Here is a 26,787-nt window from a genome sequence, read left to right as displayed (position 1 = left end):
ATTTAAATCTTTACCCGCCCTACAAAATTTGCACTCTGCGTATAAAGTACATCTTGTCGTATGTGGCTTGGCCAAGCATGACATTTTGCAAAAACCCTAGTAAGATCGTTTAATTTATTGTTTTTCTTCCAATATTAATGATATATTTCGTTTATGTTATGTAATATTAACGACCCTTGAGATGGAGTTGGTTGTTTACAAAGTCTATCTCTATTTTCCCTATACTTATACTAACTGATTATAAAATTCTGTCATTCCGATCCAACTGTTCTGGCTTAATTTCCAGGGAGGGAGGGGAGAGAATTAAGACTGTTATGAAATGTTTCGACACCCCTTTTGTAATTCGTCCCTCCGTTTTTTACGGGCGTATTTAGCATTCTGCTCTCTCTCTCTCCCCCCAAGCGAAAGGTGAAAAAAAAATCCTTTGTGCAAATTGGAGAAAAAATCAACCCCCTCCTGTTAATAAAATAAAGAGGCACTCGATGTGTGCAGACCAGGTGCCACATACGCCCAACACTTTTTTTTATGTCCTGCATCAACCTAATTATAAAGCAAATCAAAATAAACTATTTTTGGGGTACGAAGTTTAAGGGTTAAAATCTGCCAATCTTTAATTTTAAATTCCTTAGTTTTTAATTGTTTCCTTACAAAAGGACATTTCCTCATTATGATAGAATTAGTTATTCTAGTTTTGACATAACCAAATTTTCTGCGAATTTGAGTATAAATTAATGTACATTTGATCAAAATTTCAATTTCAATTTTAGAAATTATATTGGATTTTATTATGCTCTTGGTGTCTGTGTTTGTTTATAGTCTCTCTCTCTCTCTCTCACTCTCACTCTCTCTCTCTCTCTCTCTCTCTCTCTCTCTCTCTCTCTCTCTCTCTCTCTCTCCCCCCTCGCTCGCTCTCGCTCTCTCTCTCCCTCTCATTTTTTGTCTGTATGAGTATGTGACTTATATGTTCATCTTTAACGTACAATTAAACATATAATGATGCATATAAACTCTTTCAAGGGAATCTTTTCAACTAATATAAGACCTAAACTACTTTGAAATATGTGTGTTTTACGAAATATTCTTTTTTGAGTTTTTAGTGTGGAACGTACACTTCAATAATAGAAAATATTTCAGATTCTGTTATATACTTGTGTTTTGTTTGTTTGTTTTATTGAATGAATTTTATCTAAATAATTAAAATATGATATGTGCTTCATAAATTAACGTTTTTGACGTTTTGGTTAATAGTTATGTGCTAATAACAATAATTGGTCAAGCGGACCACGAAATTAGTGAAGCTAATAACAATTTTTGCCATTTCTCGGTGAGCCCCCCATTATATTTAGCAATGTAGTGATTGTTTTTATTATATTATTTATTTTATTTTATGCAATGGAGATAGTTATATTTATGTTTAAAATGCAAAATGCAAGCAATGATCGTAAATTTATTGTTTAATTAAATTTATTTGTAGAAGAGTTGGAATTCCCGCGGTTGGCGGACCTGCGGCAACTTGTAGAATCTAAAGTAGGCGTGGACCGAAGCTAGAGAGATGTTTATGTTATAACGCCTCTTCAGTATTTTCCTTAGTATTAATATTTTAAAATAGATGCTTTATTAAGGTGTCCAAAAATGTGGAAAGGAGTGTTCATTTACGCTTTGATATTCGTCATAGGGGTTTTCTGCCAGTACGAATGGCAGGCGAAAGACTCATTCGACGAGGTGAAAAGGCAAATGGACAAAGTAAACAAGGATAATTGCGAGATTCAGAAACTTTTCGACCTCTTCCTCCCCGAAGATTCCGTCTCGCATCTGCCCGATTTGAAGGAGATCAACATAAACCCCGTTTTCCCGAACAGGACCCAGCTCCTGCACCTGCAGAACCTGGCCCTGAGCCGGGCCTTTTTCTACAGCTACATACTCCAGGCCAGGTTCATCCGTCCAGCCATCAACGACACGTACGATCCGGGGATGATGTATTACTTCCTCTCGACAGTCGCAGACGTCTCGTCCAGCCCTTACATAAATGCGAGCGCTATTTATTTCTCACCGAACATGTCATATTCGCCCTCCTACAGGGGTTTCTTCAACAAAACATTCTCCAGATTCGCCCCAAGAACGTACAGGTAATGCATATAAAAAGATTCAAACATACTGCGAAAGAACATTCCCCATCGCCAAGTACGCTGACTTGATATGGTTTTGCATACTGTGCAGAATCAGGTTTGTCTGCATAAAGTATAACCTCGCAAGGTGAACTGTATCATATCTGCCCCACCCTATTTTGCATTTCTAATTGTAGAAAACTACAAATCTTCAATATAATAAATATACCAAATACTGAAAAGCAGGTTGTGCGTTAAGCAAAATGAACAGTAAAGTCAGCACATGATGTTCATACTTATCAAAGACTGCACACCAGGGCACACAGTAAGGTAATCCATCTAACCAACACACAAAACAAGAAAAGCAAGAACTCAACCAAAGATATGGACAACTCAAACTTGGACCCAAATCCGCAATGAGTACACACAACAAACTAACTGTATACAAGACAATAATTAGACCGATTTTGACTTACAAAGTTGAGCTGTGGTGCTCTCTGAAGCCATGCAACATCCAAATAAATCCTTTCAATCAAAAGTCCTCGCCTCATCCTTAACGGTTCTATCTCACTAACCATCAACAAAGATCTATCCCATTTGTGAGGTTCCACAACTTCTACTTAAAGCTTTCCTGCCACACCAATCCACTAGCTCAAGCCCTTTCTTCATCGTCTCATCCTAACAATCCTCCATGCCGACTAAAACACAGTGGTCTCATGACCTCCTAACTCAACCCCAAACCTCAACCGGCAATCCTGAACACAGAGTTACGGCAGTGGCCAACTCTTCTCCCTTTTCCCCATCCCTGTGGTCTGACATACCCTGCCAGATCTTTCATGAACAACACATTGTTAAATTTGTAAAATTTTTTTTGTACAGAAAACAATAAAAATAATACATAAAAAAATCAATTGCCAAACAATATTTTATTCTCCCAAAATAATCTTACGTTGATTTTTTTTCTTTTTTTGCTTTTTAGTCAAAAAGTATTCAAAGAAACTATGAAACAATAAGCGTATCTGTTTGTTTTTCATTCGGCAAACATTCATTTGCCTTGTTGCCTTGTTTAATTGATAAATTTCCATTTTGTTTTATGTTTAGGCCAATTTTTGTGTAAGTTCACTGCATGCAGAGTCTCACACTAAAATTTGTATGCGTATTTTGTTCTTTTTTTTATAATACATCTAAATCTTGATGTTGCATTGCAAATATTGAGAAACAGGAACACATTCATCTAAAAACAATTTTGGCATGACTCACTGTGCCAAGAAATTAATTTTATTCGGTTTTATACAAGTTTAGAAGTATCAATCACTTTTTTACTCACAAATAATCTAGGTCTCGGTATGGTCTGGATGAAAAAAACAAATTCAGTTTCTACCTGCCATGCTTTTGACCTATTTTAAGGTCATCATCAGGGTGAAACAATCTTAAAGATGTCTACAAATTGACGTAATTAAGTTTTTAATAGATGGTTTAAAAATTTCTATGAAGACCGACTCAGTCCCAACATTGCTAAGGACTGCAGCAAGAACATGATATTCTTTAACAACCGAAAATCTGTTAAAATGGCCATGGGCAATGTTGGGTCTGAATCGGTCTTCAAAGAAATTTGAAACCATATATTAAAAACTTAATTTTGTAAATTTTAGACATCTTTGGGCAGTTGTGCCCTGATGATGTCCTTAAAATAGGCTGAAAGATTGGCAGATTGAATTTGTTTTTACACTGGTGCACATGACTCACATATTGGATTATTCATTATTTTCTAACAATAAATGAGCTAAATAATTCAATCATCTTGGTCTGCCTGTACTCGCTGGGTTGTTCTGTCAGGCACGTTTCGCCATTTCTCCATCTTCACTTGGTGTTCAGTCCATTTTCAGACACACTGAAGATTACAAAATGCGGAAAGATGTCTGACAAACCATGTTAATGAGGATAGACAGACTAATGATGATCGGCAAAATTATGAGCTAAATAACTGCTAATAATTGATTACAATATTATCAATATAAAATTGTATTGAAACATAGATTTTTAAAAAAGTGATTGTAGCTTGAACAACTCTGGTTGTCCTGGTCTGCACTAGGTTGTCCTGGTCTGCACTATTTTATAAGCTATATTTTAGATTTTTAAACAATGTTCAACCAAATTTAGGATAAAGAAAAAAGAGCATTAATTGGCAGGATGATTGAGTACGATCAAGTTACAGTCATCATGCATATGTTTCTCAATAACTACAAAATAAACCAAAAATCCTAGAATACTGTATAATCATTTAGACTTTGACTTCATTTAGGTTTGATTTTTCATAATTTTGAAGAAAAAAAATCATCAAATTAGAAGTAGTTACAAGGGTTAAAACTTTGTGATTATTCAATTACCTGACATAAAAAAACCTCCTGCTAATTGACCCTCCTCCCAAAAACTTTATTACATGACCAAATTTAAAAAAAATCAAACTGTACAGATATTTTTTGAATTAGTTAAAATATATAGATTTATTTAAATAAGCAAAGGAATTATTTGATGGTTGGTGTTGGTCTATGAGTCAGTGAATACATGTTGAATCCGCCACTGGGTCTGTCTAGACAATGACGATGGCTCAAAACCGAAAAAGTAGATGTAACCAGTAAGTGACCAGTGCCAGTTCAACAAAGGAATTATTTCATTTTCAAAATTATATAATAATGTTGAAAAATAAAGAGTGAAACATACCAAAAATAAGAATTTTTCGGTTACATAGAGCTCGGATTACAAAACTGTTTTTAAATATGATGTAGCGACAAATTACTTAGACAGGTTAAAACAAAATTTATGAAAAATAGCATCTTAAATCGATTATAATGTCATTATTAATTTTTTTTTTAAATTAAACCGTTCAATTTGTTTCAGGGCTGATGATTTTAATGATCCGCTGCACTTGGAAAGAATATCAACTTTGAACACGTTCAACGTACAAGATCTAGGAGCATTCTCTAATGAAAGCCTCACCTATGATTACACGACGGAATATTACAGGATAAACGAATGGTGAGAGAAAGATTTTATTTTAAAATAATTTTAAAAAAGAAATAAAACATGAATTTATATAATCATTATAATGATTTATCAACATTTTCAACAGAATTTGTCTCTATCATATAAATAAAAAGGTAAAGAAACCAAGTCAAATTTAAGATAAATTACTCTAATTAATTTGTAATTTGATCCTTATCCCTCTTGGTTTGCTTATCCTCGTTGGGTTGGTCTGTCAGACATGTTTCACTATCTTAAGTATGTCTAAGTGCATTAACAATTTTAAGAGTCACAACACTGAAGATGGCAAAGTAGCAAAATGCATCTGACAGATCAACCAAGTAAGGATCAAATAACAGGTTCTTAACAGACCATAGGAGGAAATCTCACGATCTACTTAATTCATTGTTTATTTGAGAAGACTACGTTATTCACTATTACAAATTTTACCCTTTACCCAGTCAAAATTTAATTTGCATAACCACTGGTCATATATTTAATTTTTAATTTTATAAGGTAAATTTGTTAACTACTGTATTTTTTTTTTCCTTCAACAGAAAACAAATATTTTTATTTAATTTGTTGAACTGAAATGAAAGGGTTTAAAGATGCATAGAGTGCTTATTTAACATTGTACAAAGTAAAAGTAAAAATTTAACTGTGAAGGCATGCAAAAAGGAGGGAAAAAAGCCAAATTCTACACATTCCAATTAAAAAAAAAAAATCTACTATTTAAAGGTACAATCTTTGGCTGCCAGATGAATCAGTAGGAAAAGGAAGGCATGATACTAAAACTACGTACCAAGTCGAGATCCGCTATGCCAATAATACTAATGAAACATTTACTTTCCACGGTCCTCCAGGTAGGTTCTTTCTCCGTTTCTTACTGCAAACGAATTTGCTCATTTTAGAATAATTTCATATTAAAATCATTTCTGTTTTAGGTGCCGATGAACACCCTGGCCCTGTTAAGTATACAAGGCCGTATTTTGACTGTAACAGGGCAAATAAATGGCTCGTCGCAGCTGTTGTGCCCATCGCAGACATTTACCCGAGGCACACCCAGTTTAGACACATTGAATATCCAGCGTAATTATTATGACATCTTCATTTTTAATTTTAAAATGTTTTTAAAATTAATGGTAATTTTTAATTTACAGATATACAGCAGTTTCAGTTATTGAAATGGATTTTGAGCGTATAGATATAAATCAATGTCCGACAGGAGAAGGAAATAGTGGTCCTAATCATTTTGCAGACACAGCCAGGTGTAAAAAAGAAACAACAGAGGTAAACTTTGTAAACTTGTCAATTAAATAAAAAAATTTAATTTAATATTTGTTTTCAGTGTGAGCCGATTGACGGTTGGGGATTTAGGAGGGGCGGTTACCAGTGCCGTTGCCGTCCCGGGTTCAGGCTACCAACCGTCGTTCGAAGGCCATTTTTAGGGGAAATACTTGAAAGGGCGACATCTGAACAATTCTATAACGGTTTTGACTGTCTTAAAATAGGATGTATGTTTGCTCATTTGTATAAAATAGTAAAAATCTATAAGTTTTGTTATTACAGGGAAACATAAATTGCCCAGTAAGTGGGAGAAGGCATTACCTTACATTCGGGCTGAAGAGTTGGAGAAACATTATGAGTACGTTAATAAAAGTGACAAGATTAATCCGTTTCAATCTAGAATCCTTAATATACACGATGCTCTAAATTTTATCTACGGTGTCAAGCCTTCAAATTGTAAAAAGTAAGTGGGATAATTATTTTTAAAATTTTTATTAAATCAAAATGTTTAACAGGTATAAACCACAAGATTTGCAACTTATGGGTAGCGTTAGCTTTGGCGCCGAAAAATTTTTTGAGAACGAAGCAAAAATGGCCGTCCGACTGGCAAATTTTATAAGTGCGTTTTTACAGGTAATATATTTTTGTTCAATTCTTTTGGATTTATTATCGTAATAAAAAACCTAATATAGATTGGCCCGTTTTAAGGTTTCGGATCCGCAAGAAGTCTATTCTGGGAAACGTGTAGCAGACAAACCTCTCTCAGAGGATCAGATGATGGGAGAAACGGTTTCGTTGATCATGGGTGACAGTAAGATATGGGCTGCTGGGACCTATTGGGACAGGAATAAATTCACAAACCGTACATATTTCGCACCATACGCCTACAAAACTGAATTAAACATAAGGAAGTTCTTTCTAGAAGATCTTGCCCGTTTGAATAAATCAGGTTTGTTTGAAAAAAAAAATTTTTTTTGCTAAAAATTAAAAGTATTGTTTTATTTTAGATGAAGTCTACACAAATAAACCCTGGTTTCAGTTTTTGAAGGAAAGATGGTCGACTAATTTTGATTCTTTAGAAAAATACAACATGAAAATAAAACTTAGGTTTACTGAAACTGGCGATCATTTGACAAAATATGAACACTACCCAAATTACTACAGGTTTGGAAGATTTACAGGGAAAAAATTATTTGTTATAATATTTATGTAATTTTTAGGGCTGCAAATTTTGATCATGGGCACTGGACCAATCCTTACTTTGATTGCGATGGCAAAGTGAAAAAATGGCTGATTACTTATGCTGTACCGTTTTTTGGCTGGGATAGCCTTAAAGTTAAATTGGAATTTAAGTAAGATTTTATTTATTTTTAACTGTTATAAGAGGATAGAGAATTTTTTTATTTCATTTTATTTATTTATTTATTTTTTAATAGGGGTGTAGTGGCTGTAAACATGGATCTACTTCAACTGGATATAAATCAATGTCCTGATAAATATTACACACCAAATGTATTTAAGGGCACGCATAAATGTGATATGAAGAATTCATATGTAAGTAATAAATTTGGTCTCAATTGACTCACCGTAATTTGAAGTTGTAGATAGAGAAATATCCGTTGGTCACTTGAATGTTGTCTTTTTTTGATAAAAACAAAATTTTAGCAGAATATCTCACTGACTCACTGATTTTAGATACACAAACGTCCATCACATTTCACTAAAGAGGGTGTTGTGTTGGGTGTCATAACACCCAGTTCTTCGTTTTTGAAAATTTAGATATCTGATGTTGATTTTTTTTCTTGTTGCAAAAAAAAAGTGCGTGCCGATCCTGGGACGAGGATTCGACGCAGGTGGCTATAAGTGTGAGTGTCTCCAAGGCTACGAGTATCCGTTTGAAGATCTCATCACGTACTATGATGGACAGTTGTTGGAAGCAGAATTTCTGAACCTGGTCGTGGACAATGCCACAAGGTGAGTGAGAAAAGGGATCTTTTCCCATGGACCATCCCCCCCTTTGCTCCTCAACCCCACTCTGGTGCTCAAGAGAAGAAAAGTGGGGCTGAAGAAACGGGTTTTAACTGACTACCTTCCCACAAGAACAAGAAGTTGCCCCCTCTCTCAAAAACTACCCCCATGTCAATTCAAGTAATACCTACAGGAAACAGTTAACTACCCTCTATGGATCATCACTTTATTTTTTTTTTTTGTAATTTCATTACTATCCGTACTCTCCTTTACACATAAATATTAACATATATTTCAACACATAAACGATCACATTTTCACCATTTTTAATCACAACATTTAAAATTAAACCGTAATAAATAAAATTAATGTTTAAGGAAGTAAATTCTAAACCAGAATGGAAAAAAGCGCCACCCCAAAGTATACACCTGTTTCCAAACTCATTCAAGATAGTATTTAACCCCTATAGAAACTAGTTTTTTTCTCCCACCCCTGGCTCAAATAAGGACTAGTTTACAAATAGTGCAAACTCATCACTATTTCTAAATTTACATATATATAAAACACTTAAAAAAATTTAATAGTATTCAGTGGTTCATTCATGAAATTATTTTTCATTATATTTTTATAACTCACCTTCAGTGTAAAAGACTCCCTTATTCAGTTTCTCCTCACTGCAGCTCAGAGGAACTCTGCAATTTGAGAAGAATATATTAAATTGCACACTTAAACCTAGAAAAAGTTCATAATAGATTCGTTTAAATTTATCACATTAGTTCTTCATAATAAGAATTATGCAATTTTTTTTGTAAGAAAAATCCCACTAAAATAAAAATTTACATGATAAAATTACAATATTCAATTAGGCTTAACGATTGTTTTCCAATAAATTTAAATAATCTTTATTTATAATGTGTTTTCATTAATAGTTAGTACTGAAGTTTGAAAACAGTAAAGAATAGTCTCTGAATTTAAAAAGGGCTGTTGATGTATTAATTTGTTAATATTTGACATTTCCAATTACTACCTTCATAATTTGTCTATGATAAATTTCAAAAAGATGTATTTTTGAACTGCCAGATATATTGATTAGATTAATTTTTTATAGCTTTTTCAGCAAATCAAATAAATAATATATAGTACATATTTAAAAAATTATATGGTCTTATCTAGTGGTACAAAAAAACAGTGTTTTACAGTCTATATAACAATTCCACAATAAATGTAGGTTGAATGATATTTAATGTATGAAAATGTGCTCCATTTAAATTTGATTATTGCCAAAATTAAAACTAAAATTTTCTGCATTATTTAGTAGGTCATTATTTAAGAAAAAAAAACTTGTTCTGCAAGTATGCATGACATTCGTTGAGGCAGGCCAGACACCACATTCCCCTTCTTACTCACTATTAACAAAAAAAATGTATATTAAAATTTTATGAATTTTCTGTTTCAGGTTTGACATGCTGAAGTGCAGAGTTGCATTTGCGACGAGCACACAGGGTAGCCTGATCGTTTTGTTAACACTTTTCTTTACGTTGAGACTATTATAATTGTATTATTATGAGACTTTTATTGAATTTAGATTTTTTTTTAATATTGAAAAGCAATTTTATTTAGTATTGTTAAATAAATTAGATCTGATTAAAAATCAAGTAGACTTAAGCGGACCTAGTTCCGTTCTTGTATAATGTATCCGTCCAAATTTTTGATAATAGAGCACAATATTGTTGATTTCTAAGGCCACAAGAGGTGAAGAAAAATAGCTATTCTTGGAAGTTTATACAAAGTATTGCAAAGAATCAAATATATTTTTTATATGTAATGTTTTGTATGTTGTATGTAAGGTATTTATGTTATGTCAATTTTATTACTATCATTTTTTTTTGGGGGGGGGAGTTATGTTAACAAACATTTCCATGTGGTTTTTTTAAAATCACTTTTTTAAAAAGCTTACCTTATATTGTACTAAATTTATAATTTAAATAAAAAATAAATTAAAAATGTAAAATATTAATATCATGTTTGTACTTGTCTTTAAAAAAAAAATATATATATATGTATAGGTGTTGATGATGGAGTAAACTTCCAAAATGTCCAAATGAACGTAAATAATTAATGTATTTACTCGTTTTTTTATTAAAAAACCACATAGACATGTTTTCCAACATAAACCAAAAAATTTAAATAAGATTAGTCTTAAAAATTTCATGTTAAATAAAACACCTTTATAAGAAAAAAAGACAATTATTTTATTTTATACAGCACTGTTTTAGATGTTTAATTATTTCAAGTCAATTAAGGATTTTTTTAACGATATTTTCTATAATGTGGATTTTTTTTCCGTCCATTTGTATGGGTACATTGTGATAATGAATGGTTGGCTGGTTGTATTTTTATTTCTAACTAATGTACAGATAAGCTGTTTGTTATGTCACATACTGCCAAATACAATTTTTATTATATTACTAAAAAGAATAATTATTTGTCCTTTTCTCCTATAACTTCTACTTTTTTAACCAATAAGTATTTGTATGTAAAATGGAATAATGAGTAAGTATTTGTTTGTAAGTGTTTTTTAAAAATTCTCTTGAAAGGTCAAAAAATATTTTTATTGCTAAATTCCTTTAAACATTTCATATCATTTATATTTTATCAAACGATTTAATTTATTATAAATTCAATAGAGTAATATTTTTACAAAATATTTGTGCTAAAGAGTAGTGATAAGTAGGTGAGTTGTCGAGTAATATTAAATCTTCGGCAACTACCTAACTTTTGTTTTTACATAAAGCTTGAAAGTACTCTGTATGAATGTATTTATCAGCGTAAATGATGGGAAGACATTGAGGTTATGAACAACTTGCCAGATTCCAAACTGTAGTTTTGTAAATAAATAGTAGTAGTAAATGTAAGATTGAAGTAGTGCCATAAGCCATGTATGGTAGTGTGGCTGAGTTAGAAAGAGTATAAATAAAATCTAACTTAAATAAGGAAAGTAATAAATACAAAAACGCGAGATGAAAATTATGTGAGGAGCTGGCAATGACCTTAGCAGTTAGCCAGCAAAAAATAAATAAAACAAACAAAAATAACAACAAAGAAGGAAACAATATCTTGATATACATTTATGTTTCTTAATTAGATTATTTAATTAATAATATTTTTAGACCAAAACTATGAAAAACACATTTTTTACTTATAAAAGTTCCAATTTTTATGGCGTCTTATTCAGTATATGTTAATATTCTTTTGTTAGTCGTAAAAGATTAACAAATTAAATAAGAAAAATAGAAAATACGACAATAATTTTGGTTTGTTAACAAAATTTTCGTTTAACGGACGTTTGAAAGTGGCAGACATAAATTGAACAATTTTTTTTTCGATTTTACTACGTATCGTCAAATCAATTATGTCTAAAACTATTGCTGTCATGAACTTTCAAATTTAAATAAAATTAACAGATTTTCTAGAAAAATTGCGCCATTTCCTTGTGAAGGCAGTGTTTTCGAGCACGGTTTTAAAGTTGTTCAAATGTTTAAAGAATTGAAGTTTTATCTTCAAAGGAAGAACTCTCAAAACACAAGAATACACAATAGATTAATTTTTAATTGTCTTTGGTTGAGATAAAAAAGTCAGTATCATGAGCGGGATTCGAACACACGACCTTCGGCTAAATACGCCGCTGCTCTACTACTTGAGCTATCGTGGCTTAGATGTAATACACAATAGGTTTATCCCAACATAATTATCCCAAACGAAATGTTGAAATACGGAAATTTTCGATGGATTCGATGTATTGTTACTTCATAAAAACATTCGCATTTAGCCTTCTCGATCGTGGGTTATTGACTTTATAGTAAAAATACTGTCTACAAACCGATACAAGCGTTGAAAATTTTCCAATAGGGTGGTTGGCTGATAGACCGGCAATTTAAATTATTTGGACAACAAATTGACTGGAAAGAATTTTAAACCGCAGGTTTTTAACAACTAATCGTTAGAACGGCTATGTCGAAAAAGCCGAAAGATGCCGAGAAGTAATAGGTAAAAACAGATTATTTTGTAAATTAAAGAAGAAAAGGAATACAAAAATTGAGGAGAATGCATTGCAATACTGAAGATCGAGTACGTTCTAAAAGAGATGTTTTTTGAGGAACCATGCTTGTAATAGAAAAACTTACATTCATAACTTTGTTATAATTTAATAATTATGTGTATACTGTCCGGAAGGGTGTTATAAATTTGGTCTCATTCAATTTGTGTAAGTAGTAAAAATTATGAAATTAATCGAAGGTTTGTCGATTAGATCGCACAAAAGAACAAGAAACCCTGGATTTTTGATTTACAAAAATGTACAGTGTAAAAATAATACATTACATATCTATATATGTACATATGACAAACCATGTGTTTTTGAGTATAAACTTATATAATTTTTTTTTATTAGTGTGTGGTGATTAGTGACCGCTAATCGATTTTTATTTAGAAATCGTGTGATGCGGTCTGGTGTGATGTAGGTTTCAGAAAAACATTTTCTTTATCGTGCCAACGTTTCGATCTTTATTGAGATCATCTTCAGGGCCTGGGATTTACATTTTTTATTAGATACATGTTTGTAACTTCCACTTCGAAACATACCTTTAAGGAAAAGCATGATACCATATGATCAGAGCAATCTGCATTTCTGTCAATAATATAACAAATCTTTACTATTTTTTAAATTCGATCTGAAAGGCATTTTTATTTACAAATTAAAATAATTAAGGATTTGATGGTACGAAATAGCAATGAATAAAGAACCATGAAAATAAATATATTCAGGGCTATTTTGTTGAACTGTATTTTCTAGTGACATAACATTGTAATAATAATACCGTCTAAGAATAGGCCATCCGGGGTGAACACACGAACACTTAACGTTGGGGACAAAAATATAGCCCCCTTAGTATTTTGTCTGTACGTTACAATTGTATGTCTTCGTTAAATTTTTTTTTTACATAAATGAATTTTTCAGCTAAATTTTAATTGAATCATGTTCCTTGCTACTTTCGATGTAAAGTTTGTAATGGGTTGTGCCAGTTGTTTGACTTTTTCTGAACCAATGTAGATTATCGATTTTGGAAATATCAGGAAACAGGGCGGGGTAGGAAAGTCACATCTACCCTTTGAAATAATCAAAAAGACTACAGAAAGAAGAAAATACCAGGTAAGTTATCTGTCTTAACTAGCCGGGGAAAAAGAGCGATTTTGAGGGTCACTTCAAATTCCTGTTTGACAGCTTGCCCAAATCGCTCAGAGAGCTGGACTGTCAACCAGCATAAAAAACATAAAGAGGGTCATAAACATCTACGCACATTCAGAGGAGTGAAATAAAGTTCATACAGAACGCCATGAACAGTTCGGCCGTGACCATATCTAACTAGAAGGAGGAATAGAGAAAGTTCTTATTTTCAGATCTAAAAAAAATCTGTTTTAGAAGTATCGACTACTTTTTCACTCACGAACACTTTTGATCGAGACTATTTTCAAGTCATCATCAGGGCAAAACAATCTTAAATATGTCTACAGATTGGCATATTTAAGATGGAAGATTTTTGCAAGCGATCTCAAATTCTTTAAAGACCGACTCAGTCCTATCGTTGCCAAAACTAACAGTATTTCTCCGTATCTCTTAAGATTATTTACCCTGATGATAACCTTAAAATAGGTCGAAAGATTGGCAGTAACAACAGAATTTGCTTTTTTCTTCAAGACCATATCTTGATCCAGAGTGTTCCTTAGTAAAAAAAAAAAAAACTTAAAAACAACTAACATCACCGGTTGTTTATATTTATTAGGGTATAGTTTCACGACGAACCGAAATAAGAAATGGTATTTTTGAAAATGTTAGTAGGAGGAGGGAGTGTGACGGTATTGGACATAGACTACAATAAGAAAACAAATTGTTTTTGTTGTTGTTTGTTTCTAGTTGAATTACTATTAATAAATAGAATTAATAAAAATCAATTAACAAGTACTCAGAGACAATACCGAGTGATTAATTTGTATTCCAGTAGGACAATGCTCACGTCCATACAGCAAAAAGCCTTATTTTCAAAGAAAAAATATAAAGTTTTGGAATGGCCTGGATTGTCTGGGGACTTGTCTGGGCTGGATTCTGGAGAATAGTACAGATTTTATTATATCCTTGTGTTTTGGGTGTTTGTGTGCGTGTGTTTGTTTTGTTTCTCTTTCTCTCACTCTCTCTCTCTCTCTCTCTCTCTCTCTCTCTCTCTCTCTCTCTCTCTCCCTATATATATATCTTCTTTCTCACTCTCTCTTTATCTCTTTCTTGATCTCTCTCCCTCCTCTCTCTCGCTGAAATGAACGTTTTACAGTTAACTTTCTAAAATATTAATAATTTACTAGGATATTTATTCAACTCTGAGATACTATTTTTTTTCACTTTGTTATCAGGCCAGTTTGAGTTGTTGAAGGTAAGACAAGCGACTGAGTTTTCAAATTTTGTTTGCCCCCGAGTTATCTAAGAATAAGTGTCATCGGTTTGTGGTTTCTCATTACAGGCGTCAGGATGATCAGGATATATCTGTTACTATATCTAGATTAGTATAACTCAGACATTCAAACGATACATAGCGGTAGTTAGTAATTAAAACAGTAAAGATTTGTACTAATTATAGCTCTATGTTTACAACTTTATGCGTAAATCAAACTATTTTAAAAAAAGGATACGACCATTTTCTCGTAGGAAATGTCACTTAAATAAATAGAGAATTTAAAGTGCCAGAGAGGTATTTTTAAAGTCAAAATAAAATTGAAATATTACAGCTGTCTTGGATAACTAGGATTGAAACTTTTTTTTTTTTGTTAAATGTAAGTTTTTAAATTTTAAAGCAAAATGTTGCTTCGTACATAGAATACGAGAATCTCTATAGCAATAAGGATCTTAGTGGAGAACATGATGTATCATAAACAATTAGTATATTAGACTAACAACCGAAATTTAAAATTTCAAAAGTTTTTGTTCCAATTATGCTACTCACCGAATTACTTCGCTGTGTGGTTCTGTTACCGAGTAGTGGAATTGGTTCAGCCACTGAAATTTTTAGATACAGGAAAAGAAAAGAAACCTTTTTTTGAAATGTCGCCCAAAATCCGAATTTCCTCAAACAAAACATCAAAACTGGGAACCCGAATTTATAAACTGACCACTGCCCACTCGATCGCGCCGAAATAAAACACAAAAGAAATAAATTTTATTGTATTTTATTGTAATTTATTGGGTCCGAGTTTTTTGTTCGTTTTATCGGTGTCCCTTTGAGACTCTGTTTTCTTCTTTGACGCTGTCTTTCATTTTTGTCCTTTCTACATATCATTCTTCTTCTGAAAAAAATGGTGAATTTATTATAAAATATTCTGCTGACTTGATTCACAAAAAATTTATATAATTAAATCAAATAACATTATGATTCTTAACTACATAAAGATTTATAGAATAAATAGAAGAGATATTTTATATCAGTGATTAGGCTTTATAAATATAAAACTAACAATATTGTAGAAAAATATATTTCCTATAATTTGAAAATTATAAAAACTATTAGGAAAAATAGAAGATTAACCCTCACTTAAATTTAAGTCTGGAAAACTATTCTGACAAACTCCACTGATTTTCGTTTCATCAAACAATTCGTCATTTGCGATGTAACTTTATTAAATTATTAATCAAAAACTTATAAAAAATATAATCTTGTATGGGCAGCCAAACCGAAGCAAGAAAATTCCTTTGGCGAAAATTCTAAAGGGCCGGAAATATACAATGTAAATTGCAAAATTGTACACCGGCATCATCACAAGTAGAAAACATTCTAAAATCTCCTTATCTTGCAAAACCGACCTCGTACATTCGGATTACGGCTTATACAGGTCAATTTAAAGCTGTTTTTGTCATGTATTTCGCCTGCAAGGACTGTGTGTTTTTACAAAAATAGATTCAGATGATTGAAAACATCCTATATTTTGAAGAATAGTGAATGAATTTAACATTTTAATAGAAAACTAATGTCAATCGATCATCTTCCCTGACCCCGCACCTTCGGAGTAAAAAAAATTGCTTGAGCATTATTGAATTATTTAGAATTATTAGAGCAAAGTTCGGATAAAACAGATTATACGCCAAGTAGTTTTAAATATTTATCGTCTGTCAAAGTCTTTGTATAGATCTATGAAGAATTTAAACTTCAGAACTTCATATCCTTACACAAAACACACAAATCGGGTATAAATTCACGAGAAGATCAAGGATATCAATCGTCGTGAAGTCAAAGTCTACCGACCAGGGGTGTCGGTGGCCGCAATGGTTTAGGCGTTGACACGGCGTTCATCACTGTAAGGTAAAGGTCCCAGGTTCGAATCCAGCGGCCCTGCCGTAAAAACACCTGCAGCCCGAGGGTTGATATAACCTCTGCTGTTGCGAACCGTCGTAAAAAAAGAAAAAAATCTGCCGACCCCTGATCGTGAGAGTTATTAATTGATATTAGAACAGTCCAGGCATCTCATAACCCAGCAGAGGATAACAGACCCGACCTTCGGATTACCGCATGTTGAGTAATTAAGAGTATTTTTTGATACAAAAATAAAGTTGTGTAAATCTGTTATAACCTAAATTCTTATATACAGCTGGTAAAATTTTTATCCAGTTATTGATCTATGAAGAAATGAACTTTAGAGCCTCATAGCCATAAACAATGCATACAAATTTAAATATATTTTATAAGTAGAAGAAAATCTTGTTGTGCAAAGTTTTTCGCCTTGGAACACTGTGGTACATATAGGGATTGAATTATTAGCACAAAATTCAGGTGATTAAAACCGCTTATACCACAAAAAATACATAAAATACCTAAAAAGTTAAATACCTAAAAGTCGTAAAGTACTTAAAACTTTTTTGGTACTTAGATATTAACCAAGTTATAAAAATCTGGAACCTGAATTTCTAATATATATATATTTTATTTTTTTTTTATTATTATTATTTTTTTTTTCTTTTTGAAAGAGGGTTCGCAACAGCAGAGGTTATATTAACCCTCGGGGTGCCGGTGTTTTTGAAAAAAAGCCCATTTTTTAGTATGTCGGGTTCGAATGCAGGGCCGCTGGATTCGAACCCGGGACCTTTACCTTACAGTGATGAGCGCCGTGTCAACGCCTAAACCGATGCGGCCACCGACGCCCCCTTCAATTTCTAATATTGTACTAGGCGATGTTTTTATACAATTTTTGTATTTATCTATAACAAATTTAACCTTCAGAATGTCACAGTTTTACACAAGCATAAACATTGGGTTTAAATTCACAAAAAGTTCAAAGAAATCAATGGATGCGAAGACACGCTTCATTGCCAGAGTACGGCCTTCATTCACCAGAGATGCCCAAATGGGGATCCCTCAAGGATCAGTGCTCGGGCCTTACCTATGGCCAATATTATTCGACGACGTACTGAAAACCCTAAACAACTAAGGTACGAAGCCCTGGCATTTGTTGATGCCAACACTAAACTGTCAATAGAATCACAACGGCGCGGACGTGGTGTCCCTCCTAAGCACATGGTGCAAGAATGTACGACTACAACTAGGCCCTGAAAAAACCCAACTTCAACTGCTAAAAGGACACCTCAACCCCCGATCACCACCTGTCGTTAGAATTGAATTGAGGTCTATTCTAACGACTATGTGAAAGTGAATTAATTGATAACATAACAGTGCAGGTGTCTCATCACCCTGTATAGCATAACAGGCATAACCTTACCGCAATTTGAGTACCTAGTAGTCTTTTGGTAACTATATAAAATCAAATTGTAGAAATCTATTATAACCTACAATTCTTATTTAATTAACCTGGTAAAGATTTTCCAGTTTTTGATCCATAAGAAAATGTCCTTCAAAACTTCACAGCCGAACACAAAACACATAAATGCAAATTTAATTTATATAATATAAAATCAAGCAAGAAATTCGGGTAAATCAATCAAAGCTGTATCCAACAGTTTTGGCTTTTCTGACGACCACGTCGGTAAAAGCGGTGTAATTGATATTAAAAACCGCCCAGGTGGGAGGCAATAATAATAGATTTATGGGTGGAGTTATTGCGGACGTAATCAATTAATTTTATGCAAATCCGTCCATTCAAATAAAATGCATTGTCCGCTCACCCTCCGCCCAGTGCACTATGAATGCTCTGCTAACGGATAAGACTGTTATTGACCATGAGATGCTGGACGATCCGTTTCAAAATATTAACTCAAAGATTTTAAATAAAACAAAAATTAAAATCTTTTATATGTGCTGATTATTATTGTATTAAAAATACATTCTTTAGACTTAAATAAGCCCAATTAATTAAACCTAGTCTAGTTATGCAAGTTCTTGACTCAAAATTGCCTATGTTAATATATAACTGTAATTTTCTCACTCTTTAAATCGGAACAGTTTTCCTTTATGTCTAAAGATTGCAAGGTGATCTTAATAAAGTTTTTTTTGAATAACGCGTCATAAGGAGTTCTACAAAAATGGAAATGACTTACTTTTCACATAGTTAATATTCATAAAAATAGGAAGGAATCGTTGGCTGGATGGGATTATTCCCTCGGAGGTAAGAAGGAAGGGTTTCGGGATGGTAAAAAATGCGAAGGGGCGATGCAGAAGGGGGTTGCATTTACAATGCACTTCTATGTGCAATAATGCACCGGCCCAGCGGGCGTGCAATCCAGCTTCCGGTCCCCCCTCTGTCCATTGTCGGCCCTAAACGGACTACAACTATGCCTTACAATAGCCTTACTTCATCTGTACCCCAGCCTTGAATTCCGTTAAACCCCGAGAGAGCTGTATATCCAACAGAAAATCCCTAACATAAATAAAAACACAATTTTTTACGAAGTATTGGCCTAACTTGGGAGTTTTCATCGTAGAAAAAGACGACAAAAAACCCACACGGACACGTGGTTTTAAGCCATGCTGTGCTTAAATTTGAACTTTGTATTTTTATAATCGACAAAACGCGACGTGCCAAATATTCCAGAAAGATAAGACAATCTTTTGAAAAATAGAACAGCATTTTTATCAATGCAGGTCTAAAATAGGGTACATAATTTTTTTTATAATAGTGTTGAGATCTTAAATAATAGTTGTACAATAGCTTTGTGCAGAAAACGAGTCAACAAGTGTGCCTTTGTTGAGAATGGGTAAAAAAATCCCCGATTTACATGAGCCGCCCCTATAAAGGCTGCGTACTACATCCGTAAGAAAAAAATTATATTAGGTGAATAAACTTTAATCACGATGTTTTATGATAATTATTCGTTCATTTTTACTCTTGTTAGTCAATAAATTAATATTAATGGCGGTAGTTCAGAAAAGGAACAAATAAAATTCAAGGCAGATTGTAGGGAAAAACAATATTCAAAAGATGATTTAAAACAAATTGTCCATTATCAATATTTTATTTTATTTATTAATCCGCCAAACATGTCATAAAAACATGTTTAGCATTTAATAAAATTATTTATTTAAGTGTGGGGTGATTACACAGAAGACAAAAACTTTGAGTAAGTAGAAATACTTTGATTGAATATATAAAAAAAAAATTTTGCATTGTATAAATTCACTTTTCCACATCCAAAATGTAATTGTTATATGTAAACAATGTTTGTAAATCCCAGGCCCTGAAGATGATCTCAATAAAGATCGAAACGTTGGCACGATAAAGAAAATGTTTTTCNCCCCTACTCTCCGGACCTCTCGCCTACTGACTACCATTTTTTTAGACACCTGGACCACTACTTACAACACATAATATTCAAAAATCAAACGGAACTGGAAAATGCATTTATATTGACTTTATCAATTCTAAAAATTCTATTCTACTCAGACGGAATTAATAAGTTACCAACACGTTGGGAGAAATGTATTGAGAGTATGGGAAATTATTTTGATTAAAGAACATTGCTTTAAAATAACTAGTTTCTTTTTTTTTTTGTTTAATACCAAAATCCTGCATTATTTTCCGGACAACCCAATACTATGTAATAATAATTTAATATTACTAATTAATCTATCTAATCAAAGAAGAGCATAAATCTCTTTTTTCAAAATGAGCTATTTATTCTAAAGATTGATTGAACGATTTATGCTCAACACCACATTAACATGCACGTATGCACAGAACTGAGCTTATGACTTGCGGCTAACCTCGGCTTTTGGAGTCAGGGAACTAACAAGTACTGTCAACAAGTAGTTTATTTCAGCCCCAACGTTTTTTTTATGCCTAGAAACATTCACACTTATTCTTAAAAACTTTATTTTCTATTTACATGCTATTAAATCAAGCAGGGTGTCGGAGTTCTCGATCTTTCTCCAACACCGATTACGCATATTAAATATCTGATATAATTGTTAGCCCTCATAAACAACTTATGTATTTATGTGTATGTGTCCATTACTACCCTCTACAACGACCCTAAAATTTCATTTATCCAAAAATATACAAAGTTCCAAATTAAACTCTCCCATCATCCTAATAGTCTTGCCCAAATATTGTCCTACAGATCCCATCGTTTAAAGCCCCTCCCTTCAATGTGTTAATTATAAACAGAATGTACTAATAATTTTGAATTGTTAATTAATCTAGTATTATTGAGAAGAAGTGTGACCAAACTCACCCGACTAAGAAAAAAAGTTTTTCAATGCGTCCTGCATAATTAAATCGTGTCATTGGCTCCGTATAGAGAGCGAGTAGGCATGCAATCCCGATAGTAGAACTGTGTTTGAGCATGGCAGCGAGTATTTGGGTCCCCCTGTTGCAATTTTTGAAGGAAACGGGACTGTTTATTGTATATAGTTTTGTGTTTAAATTTAAAAAAAAATATGAAACTAAAGTTATTCGAAATAAACTAATAATAAAACATTAAAATAATTAATTTTTAGAGCTTATAGTTGGTTTCAGAAGAGTTTGCATGATTTTAAAAAATTCCAGTTCTTTTTTCCTTCTTTTAACGGACGAGATATGTCTGATATGTTCTTGTTTAAAGGTTCAATATGATTTTTTTTCTTAGGTCATTTTTATGTTTGGCTGAATGCATTTTTTAAATCCTCCTATTCCTTTATTCGAGTTATAATCATTATTCAGCCTTCTTTTGAGAAAAACAAAAAACCTGATGACCAGGGTCCATAAATATTTCTAAAGGACAAAAGGTAATGGGAGTCTCTCTTTCAAAGGAGAACGTAAACAACAAACAAAAGCCAGTTTCAAAACTAGGGTGTAAATGGTCAGATGGAAAAACCGTTTCACGAAAACCACTCGTCGGTGCTACTCGGGGGTCGGATGAGAACCGGCCTCTCCTGATTTATTTAAGCTTTAATCGATAACTGTAATAAATCTTAGTTGGATTGTGTAAAAGATGGCATCGGATACGTGGGGGCAGAGATCATTATGCTCACTCGGGATATGCGAAACACGTTTCGTGAAACCTGTTGCCACCCCATCTAGGATTTAACTGCACCCCTAACAACAAACCTTATGGGAAAAAAGATTCTTCGACAGGGCCTACAAAGAAAATTATCCATTAGAGGTGCTTCCCTTTGCTCAAAATTTTTCAATACAGATTTATAGGATAAATTGATTTTCGACCATACCAGGAATTCTGTTTTGATTCTTTTTTAATCAAAAGACAACCAAACGCATTATCTGTTTAAAGTGCAAACGTTTTCCACTCAATTTCAGCCTGAAAATAAAAACTAAAATTAAGTATACGTTAACGATCGAACACTATCGATTTGTTAAGCAGTTTATTTAGTAATGTGCAGTGTATTCTCCCATTGTGGTTCAACGGAAAATTTCCAAAAGTTGTAAAAACGTTTGACCAAAAACGTTATTAAATTATTTCAAATTACTATCGTCAAAAAGCAAAAACCGTTTGTACATATAGTAAAATTAACAATGGCATGAAAAATATAGAAGCCCCTCCACCAATATGGATATATTGCAGGTAGAAATTGAGTTTAATCAAGAATCCGCAAAGCAAAATTGTCTATTATATTTCAGAAAACATTATAAAAGCACAGTGGAAGAAACTGGACAAGATGTTTATATCTGACCATATTAGATTGAATTCTTGATCATTATCGGTCCGCCTGTTCTCGCTGGTTTCGGGAAATTCCTTTCGCGCATATTCTTCCGTCAGTCTGTTCTGCTATTACTACTTTTAAAGTAGCAGTTCAGTAAGTAGTGCTAGTGGTAGTTGTATTAGTTAAAGATCCGGTACCTATTTTAGAAGCAGGGCAAGTAGTAGAATAAAAGCATCATGAGTACGTCGGTGGCCGCAACAGTTTAGGTGTTGACACGGCGCTCATCATTGTATGGTAAAGGTACCGGGTTCGAATCCAGCGGCCCTGCATTCGAACCCGATATACTTACAAATGGGTTTTTTTCAAAAATGTTAATATAACCTCTGCTGTTGCGAACCCTCGTTTAAAAAATCAATAAAAAATAAAAAAATAGAAACAGGAGTGCAGTTGTATTAGTAGTAGAGTAGTTAGCAATAGCAATCACCAGTTCAGTGATATCATTTCTACTACTGCTACTACTGTTATTACTGTTACTGCCCCTGTTTCTGCTGAAGTACAAAAAATAGAATAAGAAGAAGACCATTTTGGACGCCATTTGCTTATTTTAAAAGGAAAAAAAATGCGTTTCACAAGAGTAGTTGGAGTGAGTCACCACTCTGAAATTATGCAAATCTTGCCTGTGACTCGCCCAGCTTATTGACCACCCACTGCTAATCGTACTTCTACCGTTACGCCTACTAAACACTATTACATTTAATGTTACGGCTGGTTTTGTTTAAGAAATAGTAAAGCGGTAGCTAATTTAGACGGTTGATGAGTCCCCTTATGTTTATTCAAAAAGCTCTATACTTTTTTTACAATTGATGCAAATGCTAGCATAATTTATGCGGATCATCAGTGCCAAATAAGAACGATATAAAGGAAACCGTGCTGTCTGTTCTGCTATCACTAATTTTGAAGTAGGAGTACAGTCTGTAGTCCTGCTTCTTCCGAAGTACGTATAGCAGTAATAGTACATGTAGTAGTCATTCAGAAGTAAGTATTGTAGTAATAGAAGTAGCTAATTTTGGACGACATTCTGGTAGTTGCAGGAGGTGAGTCACCACTCTGTCCAATTATGCAAATCTAGATTGCGTGCCTCGTCCAGCCTATTGGCTTTACCAATCTCTGCCAATCGTACTGTCGTTACCCTTAATGCATCTACTTTTACAGCTAATGTTCCTACTATAGTTCAAGGAATACTATGAGGAGGAGCTAATTCTGAAGGTAGATTATCCTGTTAATGTTTAAGAAGAACAATAATAAAAGGTTTTTCATTAGATACATGATGCAAGCACAATTTATGCGAATCTTGCCTATGTCAAATAAGAACGATATAAAGTAGACCTTACCCCTCTTATAGACCTGATCAACCATTAATCTTACCATTACCACTATGCTTCTACTTCTTAGAAGAAGTAGTAGAAACACTAGTGTACTATGGAACTGCTAATCCTATTTTTCTAGTACAGCAGTAGCAAAACGTTGAATGCCCAGGTCCATTATCTCGCAGACCTCTAAGCAATTTTGGACCATTTAATATCATGCTTATTCAACGTTTATCTAATGAAGAACAACTAGAAAACATCACATAGTATGATCTATGATAGTAAAGTGTTCTTACAACAGTGGGATTAAAGCTTCCCCCTTTAAAGCTTTCAAATCTTCATAATCAAAACTAGTTTTGAAAGTTCCGTTTGATTTTTCTATTACAAATTAGAAACAAGTTAGAAGTGGTAAATGTAAGTCAGTATTATGACAGAAGGTGTTTTCCAAATTTTATATGATCGTGCAACCCGTTTTTATGATCTTTTCTTTACTGTTATGCAATGCGTGAAGGGACAAAGGTCGATTACTCGGTTTTGGGGGAAAAGGGCCAGATGCCGGGTGAAAATCAGCAAAGAAGGGAGACACTTTTAAATCACCTATTGTCTCTCGGATGGGACAAGTGGTCCTGCCGGTGACAGGGGCGATGTTGCTGAGGGAAAGGGGGTGGGACGGCTTAGCAGAAAGAAGACGAGGCGAAGAAGAAGAAGAGGGTGGCATCGGCGGAGGGGTGGGTGTTGCGAAATCTCCCTGACTTCCTGAGGGAGGAGCCGAGCGTGGGACCTCATTACGTATGCGGACAACCCACCCCTTTGTCCCGTCATAGTTCTCACAGGGCAACCCCTCGAACGGGTTGGGGGCGTCTTTTCCCGCCACTGAACCTCCCTCGCCACCGTCCCGTCCCTTGTCCATTTCGCCTCTGGTTCATCCGAAAAAGATTCTTCTCGTTTTAAATTTCTCGGTTTTGATCTATTGTACAAAATCAAGACGTTACCGTTACACTTTTCCCTTTCTGCAGAATTCCGAATGATGAGAGTAAGCGATCGGTCGCTACCATCAAGACAAAAGACTCAAATGCTTTACACCATTTGAAAATAAATAATACAACAGAAATTTTTACTATCCTGGAGTTATTTTGCGATAAATAATCTATAATAATAAAAATTTGAAAATAAAACATGTAATTTTTTGGAAATTGAGTGTAGTGTATGCTATCTATGTCTTAATTGAAATAGTTTATCTTAACTCCCCCAAAATGACAATTTTAATTAAAAACATACGAGTTTTAATTAAACAAAAAATTAACGGAGTGTTGTTTGTTGTTAATATTTAAGGAGTTTAGGGTTTTTAAGCAAAGTCCAAACTCAAAAATGTAGCTATCCCGCCTTTTATTTTCACCCTTCGGACTCGAAACAGACGAGGAATTCTCAGCCCCCATCCCGCGTGGCAAAAACGATTTAGATCGTCCTTCGTCCAGTAGGATGGGGTGCCGAAACTGGTCTCGCTTTTTTTCTTCATATCTGATTTTTCCCTCCGCCCGAAATTCAGGCTTTTTTTCTTTTGGCTTTTTTTTGCGCCTGCTTTGATAGGATACCCAAAGGGGGGGAGTTAAAGAGCCAACTGATCAGCATAATCCCTCGATCCGGAAAAGTACGTTTTTTCGTTTTTCCGTTTCTGGCCTTAGTCAACTGCCGCCGGCGGAGTCAACCCTGTACCACTTCGGGTGAAAGGGCACTTTCTTTCAAAGCCAAGAGTTGGTGTAAATTAGTATCATTTTTGAAATATTTTCATATTTTAAAACAGACTGTCGTAAAATAAATTTTTAAATTTTTTAATAAATCCCTGTTAAAAGTAAACTAATAAGGAGAAACAATAGGTTACAACAATAGGTTAGGTGAAAAAATTGATTAAGAATCCCTACAAAAATCAAAAGAAAAAAATTATAAATAAAAACATCCAAATTTAAAATTCTCACCTACAATCATCTGAAAGTTGTTAATGGTTCTTATGGTTTTATTTTTGATCATTTTACCCAAAAATATCTCTGTTGTTTGGCTTAAATATTGGCAAATGTAACAAATTAATTGTTAATTTATAATCATCGGCCGGTATTTGTTTAAAATAATTGTAGGTAAGCAGGAATATGAAATATTTTTATCGTATACTTCAGAACAGAAAAGCAATTGAAACAAGCATATAAAGGGCCTAGCTGGCCTGTACCTTGTACTTAGCGTGCTTTATTTAGTTAAATAGTTTTTTTTTAATAATTAAAATTATGGTGGAAATTATTTGAATAGTATGTTTTTACGGCAAAAATCAGGATTTAAAGTTTCATTGGTAACGTAAAATTATTATCCGTTATTTCGGATGTTTTTGTTTTCTACAGATATAAATTTAAACGTCTTGTAAGCTGATATATTAAGTTATTTAATTATAAAATTGATTTTATTATTTGAGGTAATGTTCACTAAAAGCAAGCGTAGTATAACTCACGAAACTACTTATTAGGTTTTTCTTTCTTCTCTCTATCTCTCTCTCACTCTCTCTCTCTATCTATCTATCTATCTATTTATCTATCTTACTCCCTACCTCTCTCTCTCTCTCTCCCCTACTTTTTGTCTTTCTTCACACTCTCTCGTTCTCTCTCTCTCTCTCTCTCTCTCTCTCTCTCTCTCTCACTCTCTCACTCTCTCTCTCTCTATCTATCTATTTATCTATCTTACTCCCTCCCTCTCTCTCTCTCCCCCACTTTTTGTCTTTCTTCACACTCTCTCGTCCTCTCTCTCTCTCTCTCTTTCTCACATTCTCTCTCCCACTTTTTGTCTTTTTTTCACTCTCTCTCTCTCTTTTTTGTATATTGTTTTCCTCCAGTTCATTTTTAACTAAATAATAATTTAATATCGTAATTAAAGTTTGTTGAT

General features: G+C 33.4%; 2 protein-coding genes across 5 annotated transcripts in view; one reads left to right on the top strand and one right to left on the bottom strand.

The window, feature by feature from the left end:
- The window catches only part of LOC106673236 (heterogeneous nuclear ribonucleoprotein Q), a 30,760-nt gene extending 15,169 nt beyond the window's left edge, over positions 1-15,591 (bottom strand). The window contains exons 1-2 of one of the 4 annotated variants that reach the window (XM_014405263.2): positions 15,428-15,591; positions 9,018-9,073 (exon numbers count right to left, since the gene is read on the bottom strand). The gene's annotated coding sequence lies outside the window, so the exon portion shown is untranslated. Of the gene's footprint in view, positions 1-5,928; positions 6,013-7,999; positions 8,159-9,017; positions 9,074-15,427 lie in introns of those variants that run through there. The other 3 variants (XM_014405265.2, XM_024229392.1, XM_014405264.2) reach the window with 3 other exon arrangements.
- LOC106673235 lies at positions 1,516-10,299 on the top strand. Its single transcript, XM_014405260.2, has 14 exons — positions 1,516-2,126; positions 5,004-5,141; positions 5,865-5,989; positions 6,071-6,215; positions 6,287-6,416; positions 6,475-6,640; positions 6,696-6,876; positions 6,929-7,046; positions 7,122-7,362; positions 7,421-7,577; positions 7,634-7,765; positions 7,850-7,967; positions 8,233-8,387; positions 9,838-10,299. The coding sequence occupies exons 1-14, from the start codon at positions 1,633-1,635 to the stop codon at positions 9,932-9,934; spliced, it is 2,397 nt and encodes a 798-aa protein (XP_014260746.1). The 5' UTR covers positions 1,516-1,632; the 3' UTR covers positions 9,935-10,299.
- Positions 15,592-26,787: the final 11,196 nt, after the last annotated feature.

The sequence above is a fragment of the Cimex lectularius genome, unplaced genomic scaffold (assembly GCF_000648675.2).
Source record: "Cimex lectularius strain Harlan isolate CLEC.00 unplaced genomic scaffold, Clec_2.1 scaffold288, whole genome shotgun sequence".
Lineage (NCBI taxonomy): Eukaryota > Metazoa > Arthropoda > Insecta > Hemiptera > Cimicidae > Cimex > Cimex lectularius.
This window is presented reverse-complemented; position numbering and strand designations above follow the sequence as displayed.